The 14,426-nt window shown below is 34.3% G+C and overlaps 1 protein-coding gene and 1 long non-coding RNA gene across 2 annotated transcripts; both read left to right on the forward strand.

The window, feature by feature from the left end:
• Nucleotides 1-273: 273 nt before the first annotated feature.
• On the forward strand, nt 274-1,873 carry LOC114163456. The gene is made up of 4 exons (XM_028047766.1): nt 274-621; nt 782-1,008; nt 1,413-1,497; nt 1,652-1,873. The coding sequence occupies exons 1-4, from the start codon at nt 274-276 to the stop codon at nt 1,871-1,873; spliced, it is 882 nt and encodes a 293-aa protein (XP_027903567.1).
• A 10,111-nt stretch (nt 1,874-11,984) lies between these two features.
• Nucleotides 11,985-14,175, forward strand: LOC114162487. Its single transcript, XR_003599217.1, has 2 exons — nt 11,985-13,348; nt 13,637-14,175. It is a non-coding gene; the product is annotated as an uncharacterized LOC114162487 (long non-coding RNA).
• Nucleotides 14,176-14,426: the final 251 nt, after the last annotated feature.

Raw genomic sequence — 14,426 nt, forward strand, 5'->3', positions numbered from 1 at the left:
GACTTTTAGGGGGCATGACACCATCTAGGTTATAGTGGATCGACTGACCAAGAGTGCTCATTTCTTGGCGATGAACTTGAGGATGTCTATGGCCCAGTTGGCTTAGTTGTACATTAAGGAAATCGTGAGGTTGCATAGAGTGCCGTCAAGTATAGTCTCTGACAGGGATCCGCGGTTCACTTCACGGTTTGGCAGACTTTGTAGAGTCCTTTGGGATGCAAGTTGACTGTGAGTTCAACCTATCATCCCTAGACCGATGGTCAATCCGAGAGAATGATTCAGTCGCTTGAGGACTTGTTGAGGACCTGCGTACTGGATCATCTAGGTGCTTGGGATGATGTTTTGCCCTTTATAGAGTTCACTTACAACAATAGTTTCCATGCGAGTATCGGCATGACACAGTATGAGGCTCTATACAGAAGGAAGTGTAGGACCCCTCTTTATTGGTATCAAGATGGGGAAGCAGTATTGGTTGGGCCAGAGTTATTGGAGCAGACCACCACTGAGAAAGTGAGAATGGTGAGAGACAGGATGCAGGCCTCTCAAAGTAGGCAAAAGGCTTATGCAGACCGCAGGACGAGGCCCTTGGAATTCGCGACTGAAGATCACGTGTTCCTGAAGGTGACCCGAATCACTAGTGTGGGAAGGGCTCTCCGCTCAAGGAAGCTTTCTCCTAAGTTCCTTGGCCCTTATAAGATATCGAAAAGGATTGGTGGTGGCTTATGAGATTGCATCCCCTCCTTAGTTGGCAAATCTTCATTCGGTGTTCCATGTGTCATAGTTGAGGAAATATGTGTTTGATCTGTCTCATGTGTTGGAGGCCAAGGATGTGCAGATCAGGGAGGATCTCACTATGAAGGTACCACCAATGACTTTAGAAGATAGCAGAATTGAGGAACTTCGAGGAAAACCAGTCAATCTTGTCAAAGTTATCTGGGATTGGAGGATATGTGACTCTACTTGGGAGTTGGAGGAAGACATGAGGATGTCGCGTCCATATTTGTTTCTGTAACATCCTGGCCCGCCAGACCATGTCAGGGGTGCGCCAGGGATGTTACAGTTTCCCTAGTAAGTCTTTATTTTCGAGGTCGAAAATTTTCTTGTTGAGAAGAATGTAAGGCCCAATTATTTATGCCCTAATGTTTAAGGGCTGGCATTAAATCTGTTGGGCCTAAGGGCTGGCCTATAGGGTGCTAAGGCCCCTAAAGCAACCTAACCCCTGTCATTTTCAGCTCACTTGCCAAAATTTGTACTCACACACTCTCTCATTTTCTCCACAGAACCTCTGCTAGGGTTTATCCCTTTATCCCGTTCAAGCTAGTTAAACTCCGTTCTCCCTCAACGTAAGTTAGTTCTTGAACCATAACCCCTTTCTAAGTTATTTTCGTGGTTTATGTTGGGGCTCACTGTAGTAAATCCAATCTTCCTTTTGTGCCACTGTCTCCAGCTCTTAAATTTGCTCTTGGAGCTGCTGTGGTTATGGGCTTAGGTGTCGAAGTAGTTTGTTAGCTCTTTCCAGGTAAGGGAAGCTAGAACTCTTACTATTTTTGTGTTTTCATTACATATTATTGGTCTTGCCGCTTTATTTCGTGCTTTTGATGATTGAATGATGTTTGGAATGAGATGAATATCTATTGTGAAATTGTTTTAGACAAACCTGTATGTTGACTTGCGCGAACAGTGGAGAAAATCGGATAATCTCGCCCAAGCGAGTGGTGCTCGCCTAAGCGAGAGTATCAGGAAACCCTCTCTGGTGTTGCGCGAGCTGTCGCTCAGGCGACATGCTCCAGTCTTGAGCGAGAGGCCATCTCGCTCAGGCGAGGAGGTATCGCCTAAGCGAGAGAACGTGACAGCACCACTATTCCCTCTTTGAGTTCTCGCTTAGGCAAAGGGAGCTTGCCTGAGCGAGAGAACACTCTCGCCTGAGCGAGAAGTTGGGCGAGAATGAACCATGTTCTGTTTTCTCCTTTGTCTTGGTATGTTGCCACTTGTTTGGATGAATTAATATGTTAAAGGCATGAAGTGAATAATGTGCATGCATGGGATTGGTTCATGGATTGAATATGATGAGTTTGGTATGTGTAAGACCTAGTAAATTCATATAAATAATAACTAATAAAGTACAAGTAATTGTGGGTTGAGAATAACCTAAGAGAATTTCTTGACAAGTCTTATATAAGAAATAGTTCTAGCTCAAGTGGTTGAGAGTACTTAGTTCTATTGAGAGGACTTGGGTTTGAGTCTTGATGTGCCATTAGTGTGATATTTTAATTGTGTTTTATTTTATCAATATATTATGAGTGCGAAAGCATGGTTTAAGCTTGTATATATGTGTGAATTAACATGAATCATGTGATAGTTTGTTGGTATGCATGTGTTTGATAGGTAGGAAGGATGTGGGTTCGAATCTTGGCTAGAGTGAATCTGGAAATCAGAAAGGTAGTAGTTTAGGTGTAGTAATGGCTATTAAACTTTAAATTTAAATTAATTTCGTTTTTTATAATTTTTTTATTTATTTTGGGCTGAATTGGTGAGAGGGAGAGGAGTGAGTGAGAAAACAAAGAGTCATAGTGTGTGGCAAGTGAGTTCGGAGAAATTGCAATCTAAAGAGGGAATTAGAGTGGAGGCAAGGAGGGGAGCTTTGGGAAACAAGGAAGAATTCATTTGGAATTGTTTGAAGCTAAAACATCAGGTAAGGGGAGCTGCACTTAATTGATTAATGAGTGAATAATGCATGTTTTGGTTGTATGTTGAATGCATGAGCCTTTTTTTTCTTTCGTTTTTGATGTGAAAATCATGAGGTTCACGTATAACTATGTGTTATCGGATTCGCGTGATTAAATTGTACACGAATGAAATCTGAAAGCATGATTGGGGTCTTTATGTGCAATTGGGGGATTGGGTTGAATTAGTGGTGCAGCCTGGTTCTTTCCGCATAAACTGAGGCGGTGTTAAAAAAGAAGTATCTGTGAACTATTTCATTTTGTATGTTCTTAACTATTTCATTTTGTATGTTCTTAAATTTTTGTTGGTGGCACTGCAAGGCTAGAATTAAATAAGTAGATTCTTTTCTTTAGTAGGTTTAAGACAATGGTTATTTAGATGGGACATTTTCACCTAACCCTTGGTACTCTCTCCAATTTTACGTGTGGTGACTTATGACTTGCAAGCCTTTTGGTTTCAAATAAAGTAACCAAGCAAAAACAATTTAGTACACCAAATTGGGGTCTACGAATTTTGTCATTGAAATTGTCAGTAAGTGTGGGTTCCTTTTGTGGCCATGAATCCAAGTTCTTTCTTTTATTCTAGTCGCGGGTCCCATTAGTGTTTGAGATGCATTAAAGTAGTATTATATTGTCCTTGATATGTGTGTGGTTTATACCTTTTACAATGCATATACAATGGTACCTATTGTTTACATGATGGATGGATTACGTGATTTCAAAATGGAAGTCATGGTTCACTTTGATTAAAAATGGTATATTATAAGTATTATTATTATAAGAATAATATGATTGAGTGGTAAATGATTGAGTGTAGGAGAGTAGTTTTCTGTGTGGATAAAATAGATTATAGAATAGTTCTATTTTGGTTGTTGTTTGGTTTACTGCATGGTACTAAATTATTATTTTTATTTTATGACCATTGGAAGAATTGATTTTACTTAGATGAGTTGCAGCTTGAAAAGGAAGTTCCTTGCTTTGTTTCCGCTGCATTATTTTCATATGAGATAGTAGAAAAAAATGCTTTCAAAGTGTTAATGTTAGTTAATTATTTTCTTTGGTTATTTTGATATTTAAGGTGTTTGAGTCCTTTAATTATTATGAAATCAGTGGTGAGTAATTTTTGGAATCCTGACAGTAATATAGTTAGATTGGATAAGTAAAACAAAATTAAAGTTATATTAAAGTTTACGTGTAATATAATTTGTATAAAGTTAAATATATCGTACAAGAGTTAAAAGTTGGATGATCTAGTGGAGTAAGAATATTTTTGGGTGTCTTAAGTTTTGGTTTACGGGTAATGGATTCTTCTTCCAAGGTGCAGTAAATGTTGTTTTTATATATTATTTTATAATTGTATAATGTTGATAAAATATTATATGAATATAAAGGTTAAAATGTTAATTTATTATTTTAGTGGTTGCGATTATAAATTTAATTATTACATGCATTTTTACTTTAATGGGGTATTTAAATATAGACAATATAATATAAAATTTTGAATTATTATATTATTTTAAGATAATACAATAATATTAGGTGATTACGGTATTGTGGGCTAAGCAGTTGCAACCCAATTTTTGTCTGGCGGCACTTAGGCAGCGTCAGGCGATAGTGTAGGGGTAGGGGTCCGTTGTAAATGGATTTGCATGGATGGGCTTGATGGCTTGGTCAGGAACATGCTGGATTAGTTACGAGCGGGGAGGTTCGTAACGAAGATTTGAGATGCGTGATTGATGCGGGCGGGGAGGTCCGTATCTGTTGTACTCTTGTGTTGGGATACGAGTGGGGAGGTTCGTATGTTCCGTGCTCACACTTGAGGCTACTATGAGCGGGGAGGTTCATAGTAGGTGTTCATGCATGTTGGACTACGAGCGGGCAGGTTCGTAGAGTTGGACTACGGGCGGGGAGGTCCGTAGAGTTGGACCACGAACGGGTAGGTTCGTGGAAGCATGATAATCCCTAAGGACCAAGGTTGTGAATGGATCTTTCTCATATAGGTTATGAGATTGGGGTGTAATGTTATAAAGAAATCAATAAACTAAAAATTGACTAAGATAGATTGGGTGAGGCTTAATGTTTATTATTTTATTGTTTGTATTATTTTTCTTTCTCAGCTCACCCTTTCTGTTTGTGTGTTTGTGTTTGGCGATGATCATGTGACTTGTCACGTGGGAGTAGATGTGAATCCAGGTGAGAACGCCGATGCATAGTGACAGAGCGGGGCAGATGATGGGGGATTTTTCTCTATGTTTTATTTTCATGCATTTTGTAATAAATTTTATGATGCTTTTTCTCTATTATGAACATGTCATAAAGATGGAGTAGTGTGATTGAACTACAGCGAGATAAGTTTTAAATTTTCCCGCGCTTGGGAACTTTATATAATGTCTTAATTCCAAAAGAAAATTTATGATATATGCTTTATCTAGTAATATCCATCTAGGGTGTTACAATATGAATTTGATATGGGATATGAATGAAGGTTGGTCATAAAGTTTGGCATGAGATTGGTATGCATGATGAATACCTATTTTGGATGGCGAAACATGATTTGTATATGGTTAGAACGTAATTCCATGAGTCTCTGGGTTAGACCTCATGGTGGTGCCTCAGTTGGTCGGGACGTAATTTTGTGACCCTTGTTAGTGGGAGTTCATGGTGGTGCCTCATCTATATAATTTAGTAAGGATTCAAGGTAAGGTTGTATCCTAACACTCTAAAAAGTCAGTTTGTCTCACATAGAGTGTACTGATTCAAGTGGTGAGAGTAGCAGGAGGCCTGAAACTCATTAAGGGCTAACCTTGTGGGTGGGGGATGAAACATTGTAACATAAAGCTCGGTAGAGCAGGGAAGTCCACCACAAGTGCAAGCATCTACTGAATCCGACTAATTATATTTATCTGGATGAGTCTTGTCTCAAGTCTTTGTGTATTGTGTGCAAGTCATAACTTGATTGGGTGATATTTGCATTTTTTATTATGGAGATGTATGTAATTGTATGATAAATTGTTTTCTGTTCTAGCTTACTCTTTTTGCTTGTTTGATTGCTATGTGTGTGGTTCTTCTCTTGCGATGATCATCAATCTATTGATGTGAGCAGAAGCGAGAGGTACTCGTGGTCGACAGGGAAATGATGATTCCGCTGCTTAGCTTTGTGGGATGGTCTCCGTTTCTCCGAGTCTTATTTAGGGTCGTGGCCCATGTATCACCTTGTTTTGAGTATTAATCGTTTACTGTCAATTCTTGTACTTAATTCAGTATTGGCATCTTGGTGTGCCTTGTTTTTCCTCTGAGTATTTTGGATAATTATATGGAGTGATGTTATACTCTGAATCTTCGCTCTCCTTATATTATATTGTGTGACGTTTCATTTAATTGAGTTTAATTATTAAATGGAGCGTTACATTACCAAATACCAATTAAAACTCCATTCATAATTAAAAAAAAAATTAAATTAATTAATGAAATCAACTAATTGATAATATACCTTTAGAAATTGTTCATATACTTATTAATTATAAATGTATAAATTTAAAAGATTTCAGTATATGAAAAAAAATCAATTCATAATTAGAAAATTAAAAACAATTATTGGAATTAATTGGTTAATTAATATAAAATAATTTAGAAACAAATCATAAAATAGTAGTATTAATAAGTTAATAAAAAAATAAAAAAAATAGAACAATTGATTATAATTATAATAACAAATAATAATAGTAAAAATATATAATATAAAAAAATATTCAAAAGAAAATATAATTATTGAATAAAATTATACTATCAATAATAATGATGATGATAAATATAGAATTAAGGAAGAGAATGCAAATTGAATCTTTAATTTTTAAAATCAAATATAATTACTATAATTAAGATAATTTGTCTCCACCATAATTAAAAAAATAAATTAATATTGAAATTGACTTTATAAATGAAAATAATAAAATGTAATAAATTTAAAAGATTTTAAAATATATGAATAAAAGACTACCTATTCATAATTAGAAAATTAAAAAATTATTCCCGATCATATTCCACAATAAAATAATTATTACTTTGAAAAGGTTAAATTTATAAAAATTTAAAATAGAAATAACCAAATAAAATTTGATTAGTTTGGCGGTATGAACGATAAGAAATGATAAAAGTAGAAGGACCAATATTTTTGCAATCGACCCAATTTGAACTAAAAAAGTAAATTATTTTCATTAAACTAAAACATCAATCTCCATTTTTATTGTTTTTCTTATTAAAAATATTTATAGTATCACATTATTTTCCTTTAAAATATCTTTTAACAATAATATTATCATGTCTTTTACTTTCTTATCCTACTTATATATATTATTATTAACACATTCAAATTTTATTTATTCAAAATAAGTTGAATTATATTTGTTCCTGCAGAGAACAAATAAGATGAGTTAGGCACAAGCGTCACCTTACCATGTAGTCCGCTATCTCTCAGTTGGCCTCTTCCCGGTCGATACATGTCGGATTGGACCCAGAAGGGGTTACCTGCAGAAGGGACTCCGAATCTCAAGTGAGTCAAAACTCTCAAAAAGGTCAAATCTGTGATTAATGAATACGTACCTTTAATTACTAGGGTCCACGCGTATTTATAGAGCATTAATGATGTCTGGTTATCCCGTGGGTCGAGCCTTGACTTGGGCTCTAGCTTGGGCTGTGAGTGGGCTGGGCCCTAATCCAGGCCCTTAAGGCCTATTGAACACGGGGCTTCCATTTTACTAAGTCTTCAAGAGCGGTCTGATCCATTTACTTCTTGACTTGTCGGATGTCGTCCTTGGCCGCACACTTCCTAAGTTGGCCGCTTTGTTGTTACTTTAGCCTTTATTCAGTTATGAGTTTGAGTCCATGCCGGCCCAAGTCGTGTACTTGGGTTGTTTCCGGCATATATGTGAGGTTGTCATTTATATGGTTAAGTTGACCAGGTCCGGTACAATATTATTTTTCCTAAATAAAATTAAAAAAAATTACAGGCTAATTTGTAATAAAATTAAGATAATGTCTTTCCTTCTCTTTATCAAGCTGATAGAGATATCTTATCATAATATTTTCCAAAGCCACATGTAGAAAAAGAAAATAAGATAAATGAAGTTTATAAAGATTGTCCAATTGGTAAGATCTCTTACTTCTCCAAGATTATTTAGACATAAACTTCTTACATTTATCTTTTGTATAAATTTTTATCCAAATAAATCAATACAAGTAAAGAAAACATAACATGAATGGGCAATTAAAGCCATCCAATTTTGATCACATCTTATAAGAATGACACAAGTTTGGGCTAATTTAACAAATAAAACCCACGAATATGAGAAAAAGAGAAATAAATACTATATAATCTCAGTTACAACTTCAAATTTCCACCATTAATATGACATGGAACTATTACTTAGGACCAATGTCCTTAAGGGTACAAATATGCTCCTCTCCCATAGCAGACATAAGAGATATAACCAAATCTTTGCCCTCAACAAATCCATCATTGATCTGCGTCATGCAGATTAAAATCAGTATAAGAATAAGCAAATTATGAAAGTTTAACAGATGATCAAGATCATGCCAAAGAAACAAAAAATATTTCTTCCAAGTTTAGAGATACGCAGAAAAATCAAATGCATTTGTTAAGAAAACCCATCTCAAACCTTTAACCACAAATCATGAAAAAAGAACAAACCTTTAACCACAAACCATGAAACTCATTACAAAACTTTAATCAAAAACCATCAAACATGAACAAACCTTTACAAACTTAGCATATCTTTGTCATATAAAAGGTAAACATCCAGTTAGGATTAGATACAATAAAACACATGACTATGCATATAATGTTGCAACATCATATACCTTATTAAGACTTCCACAAGTTGTATGCAGCAATCCATTTGCCTAGAAATTTTCACATGGTTAAACCAATAAGAAAAATCATATGCTTTATCTGAAGTGGTTGAAAGCATATAACATCTTACGCTAATATGTTGGGGTAAAATACTAAGACCAAAATCAATTATTTTCAAGGTTTCTTTGTTATCCACCAGTACATTCTCAAGCTGCAAGGACATAACAACACTTGTGTGAAAAATGCAAGACCATATATAACCATGTGGTGCAATTTGAGCTTGAAAAGGGAGAAAAAGAACCTTGAGATCCTTGTGGAAGACACCTTTAGGGTGGCAATAGCTCACCCGATCAATCAACTATTGGAATAACTTTCTACATTCACCTATTAGACATTTACCTTTGGCTGTCTCTGAATATAGAATTCATCAAATGCCTAAAATGCATCAATGACAAAATATAGTCTTCATTAATTTATATTGTTTTACATGGAAATTTAAATATCAGTTATTTATTAGATAATAACATTATTATTCATGAGAATACGAAATATAGAAATTAGTATACCTTATAATGCATTCAATATATAAGAACATAACTATTAAAAATACAATCCAAAAATGTAAATAGACATTGCCTGAATAACACTCGAAGATTGCTTCAAATGGCATTGGTCTCGTGAAATAGACAATTGTAGAAGTGCTATACAATAAACATGTCATAATTTAGTATAGTGTGATAAGAATAAACCAATCTTACAAAAATGATAAAAAACCTAATACATATAATAATAGAAAAAACCAAGTTCATGTAAATACCATTTACAATCATTTGAAGCCTAAGTAGTAAACCATGTGATGGCTTAGAAATCGTACCTTAGAAAGAAGAGCCTTAATTTTCACACATTAAATCCATCTGCAACATCCTCACTAATCAAGCATGGATTCCACATGATGAGGGGTCTAGATTGCCATTGTATGTATAATTTGAAGAAAATTGTAAATAATACAAACACACACAACAAATATACTATAAGTACTAAAAGAACTAAGATGTCATGGTCAGATCTACAACAACATATCCAACAACTACTTTAGTAGGTGATTAGTGCAATTCAAAAGTCATAATCATATACATTAAAGTATACCCCACGACTATTTTTTCACCAGCATAAAACATGAAGCCTTAGAAGTTACCTTGCAAATGCAAAGATAACATCTTTCCACAGATACTTCTGAAGGACTGCACCAGCATATGGAAATATGGCTTTAACTCTTTGACAATCAATTAATGAAGCTCATCAACTTAGGAACATGAAAGAACATAGAAATCTTAGATTTAGAAAAAAAAATAATAGCAAAGACAATCAAAAAAATTAGAAGAAGAATCTTCAAGTTTATGGTGACCACAAATAAGTAGAAGAACAATGTAACCTTCAAGCTTTAACCCAAGAAACACAAAAGAACATAAAAATCTTATATGTAAAAAAAGAAGAAGGAGAAGAATAAAGGAACAAAAAAGTAGTATAAGAAGAACCTTAACTTCAAGCTTATGGTGACTGGAAATAAGTAGAACAACAACATAACCTTCATTCTTCAAGCTTTAACCGAGGAAACACCAAAGAACACGAAAATCTTAGATGCCGAAAGAAAGGGTAACAGAGAGAAACAAAAAAGTAGCAGAAGAAGAAAAAGAACCTAACAAAAACTAACAAAAACATCTTACCTTATCAGCTTTAATTTAAGTAACACAAATCACCAACAAATAAATAGAGAAAACTTTTATGATCAAAGGCAAAGAACACAAAAATCTTACCTCAATAGATGAAGAGCAAAGAAATAAATTTTCCTCCTTCCACGGTTTGGCACACAAAGAAAACTAAGCACAATGTATTATACAATCTTTTTGGAAATTAGCTCCAAGATTGCAAACTGCAAACTAATATGACAAATCCAATCACATTCATTCATCCATAGTGTTCTCGCCCTTCAATTACGCATTCCAATTTGTATGATTTCATTTTCAATTGGGGAAATGCAAAGACGTGATACAGGGAGCTTTCTGATACTTTCTGGAGAGTAAGTAAGTGACTAAAAAGACAATAAAAGGAACACGTGTCAGAAAATTAAATAAGGGTTGTTGTGTAATATCCCTACCAGTTTGTTTTCTTATAGTTATTCATCCACAGTGTTCCCGTCCTTCAATTATGCATTCCAATTTGTACGATTTCAACTTCAATTGGGGAAATGTAGAAACGTGATATATGGAGCTTTTTAATACTTTTCGGAGAGTAAGTAAATGACTAAAAAGCCAATAAAAGGAACACATGTCAGAAAATTAAATAAGGGTTGTTGTGTAATATTCCTACCAGTTTGTTTTCTTATAGTTATTCATCCAGTGTTCCCGCCCTTCAATTACGAATTCCAATTTGTACAATTTCAATTTCAATTGGGGAAATGCAGAGACGTGATACAGGGAGCTTTCTGATACTTTTGGAAAGTAAGTAAATGACTAAAAAACCAATAAAAGGAACACGTGTCAGAAAATTAAATAAGGGTTGTTATGTAATATCCCTACCAGTTTGTTTTCTTATAGTTATAGTAGATTAACACAATTGTGTTGTGTTCTTCTTTCTCTCTCTTTAAAACCCTTCTTCCTTCACCCTCCCCAAAACTCAAACCAACTGAAACTTTCTTTTCCTCACAGAAACCTGACATAGAATAATTAAGCATGTACTCGCACAGCTTTAGTAGAGGACTACGTCAACAAAGTGTGATATTCAACTTCACCTTCGTGTGTGGAAAACTATAAACTAGAGTATGTCTGATTAGTCATTTCTCATTGATAACATCAACCAACAGGTAATGTTGGTGGTGCACTCCTTCTTAGTTGTGAATAACTTCTTCTTTGACATGATTTCACATTATTCAAGGATGAATAGTATCTTCAATGGTAAGTGGCATAATAGGAAATGCAATAAGTAATTATAAAAATATGTAATATAATAATTTCTAAAAATAATAACAATAACTAATATAAATATTTAAAAAGTATTAAGAACAATTAATATAACTAATTATAAAATTAATAACAATATTTAATATAACAACAATTATTCATTATATTTTTTCTCGATTATGTTTTCAAATTAAATATATCTACTTCCATTTCTTGTCAAATTTTGTGGACTCCTTATAGGCATAGTGAAATTAGTTGACTAATTATTGTTGATATCTCCAGTTAGTCGGGTAGTCGTTCCTCTCATTTGTTTTGCAATCATCAAAGTTTAACAAGCCGATCGAGTTTAGTGAGTGTAACCATCACCATAGGACACAAATTCTCTAGTGTAAGTCATCTTCTCTGAACACGACTACCTAAAGTTTGTATTTTTTTTTCAAACTGTCCATTTTCGTAATTTTTCTATTACTTAAATAACACACATAATCATTACAGCCATTTGATATAATAAATGTTTAATTTGTTTTAAATTTTTTAAGGTGTACATACAGACACATTAAAAAAAGGGTTAAGTATGATTTTAGTCTTGAACTTTGACCTAAAATTTGAATTCGTCCATGTTTGAAACTTCAATACATTTTTGTCTCTAAACTTTAAAAATGAATTAATACAGTCATTTTAACCAAAGTACATTAACTTTTTTTTATGTGTCGAACGCGTTTCAAGTTAGTATTGAAGTCGTTTACATTGTTTGGTACATTCCCGATTCAATATCTACTGGGAAATGCGTTTGACACCTAAAAAAAAGTTAACGTAATTGGGTTAAAATGACTATATTCATTCATTTTTAAAGTAAAATGTATCAAAGTTTCAAATAGGGACGAATTCTAATTTTGGATCAATGTTTAGGGACTAAAAACATACTTAACCCTTAGAAAAATCACGAGAGGTTGTGCAGCGCGCTCCACCTTTGCTAGTCCTTTCCATTCACCATCGTGTCGCCCTCGATCAACCGTTGGATGCTTCACCACCGGAAGTGTTTCTACTGGCCTGGAATCACCATAGTTTGCACTCTACAACACGATGTAGCATGTGCTTCTGGATTGCATGAGCTCTCTATGCATGGGCTTCCGGATTGTTGAATCTGGATTGTTGCCTAGTATTGTAGCATATGTATTGACAATAAAATTTTGACAACTTTATCTTACAACTTGAGGTGACATTTTCTAAGTAATTTTAGAATATAGAGAAATGAGAAAATGGAAAAATAGGAAGCCACTTAGAAGATGCCACCTCAAGTTGTAAGAGAACTTTGTCACAATTTAGTTGTTAAAAAATCATTTTCTTTAATACTTTTAACATATTTTAATCAAGGATGAAATAGATATATTATAGGAAAATAATATAGTAACGTATAAAAATTGATAATTTTTCTCACAACCATACGTGGCAATCAGTTTTAAAGTTGTTTTTTTTTAATTTGTTTAATTCCACGTTGGCCATGTTTGAATGAAAGCGTGAGAGAGAGAAAGCTGGAGTTCGTGGGAGAAGTGGAGAGCAGTTTGTTGGTGTTGGAAAAGACATCCATTGGTCTGAGTAGTAATCCAATATTTCTTTGTGATTTCCCCGTTAGTGGTGTTGATGGAGACATTGTGGGCTTACGCAATGGTGGAAAGTGTTAGTGGGTAGTGTCTGTTATCCATTTTCGTGGAAAGGGTCCATTTTTGCAGTATTATACTGAGTGGTGTGGATATTGCAGGAGCGACATGTACTGTTGGTGATCAGAAAGTTAGTCGGAGGTAAGTAATTTTTTCCAAAGTGAGTTTTAGTGTTGATTATTCTGTCTTGATGGATGGGTTTCACTTTGATTTTTGTGGGGAAAGTTAAATTTTTTTTCGTTTAGGGTTTACTTGAATTTGATTTACCATGTGGTGCCTCCATGTTTGTGTTCCGATGAAGGAAATGAGTTTACATGTTTTGGTTTTCGATATAGGTAATAATTTTGGTGTTATTTCCACATTTGTACCACATTATTTGAATGACTTCAGGAATCTTGACTACAATTTCATTCTGGTTTTGGCTACAAGGTGCATAAGGTACTGAGTTAGTGTTTGTTGAAATGGCGGACAAACGAAAACGACACTCATTAGAAGAAAATGTGAAGAAGGAAGTCAGTAAACTGAAACCATTACGGAGCAGACATAAAGCATATGTAAGCAATGTGAAACCTTTTAATTTTTTTTAAATGCCTACGTGTCAACCTAGCAACGTGCCACGTGTCAAAGTCAATGTTCTATATTACCCAAATGATGACAATCTGCAAACTTGATGACAATCACGAAAACTCTAAACCCAAGAGGAACGTACTCACCTCGTCGATGATGATGATAATCTGCAAACTTGAAATCGACAAATGCAGAAATTCCTAGGTCCATGTGCTTGAACAGCGTAATCGCCTCCCAAGTGCTCGAACAGTGAACCTCAGCCTGCACAATCCCTAATTGCAACATTTGCCCCAAATCTTTAATTTGAACCTAATTACTCCAACTCATTGTACATGTAATACACCACAATTAAATGTAATACAAACAATGACACATGTATAGTGCTTTGTTACTGATTTAAATGGTGTCATACAAAAGGACTAAATGAAACAGAAATTGTGAAAATGAGGACCATTTTAAACACTCGGTAAAAATTAGGACCATCCGCAACAAACACTACGAAAATGAGGACGAAAAATGTATTTAAGCCAATTAAAAAATGAATGCAGACATGGAGAAAGTATATAGGTACATGATACCACATGATATTTCACGAGAATTTCAAATTCACTGAAAATTTATTTATTAAATTGTCATAATTATTTTCATTTAA

Source organism: Vigna unguiculata, chromosome 9 (assembly GCF_004118075.2).
Source record: "Vigna unguiculata cultivar IT97K-499-35 chromosome 9, ASM411807v1, whole genome shotgun sequence".
In the NCBI taxonomy this organism is placed as follows: Eukaryota; Viridiplantae; Streptophyta; class Magnoliopsida; order Fabales; family Fabaceae; genus Vigna; species Vigna unguiculata.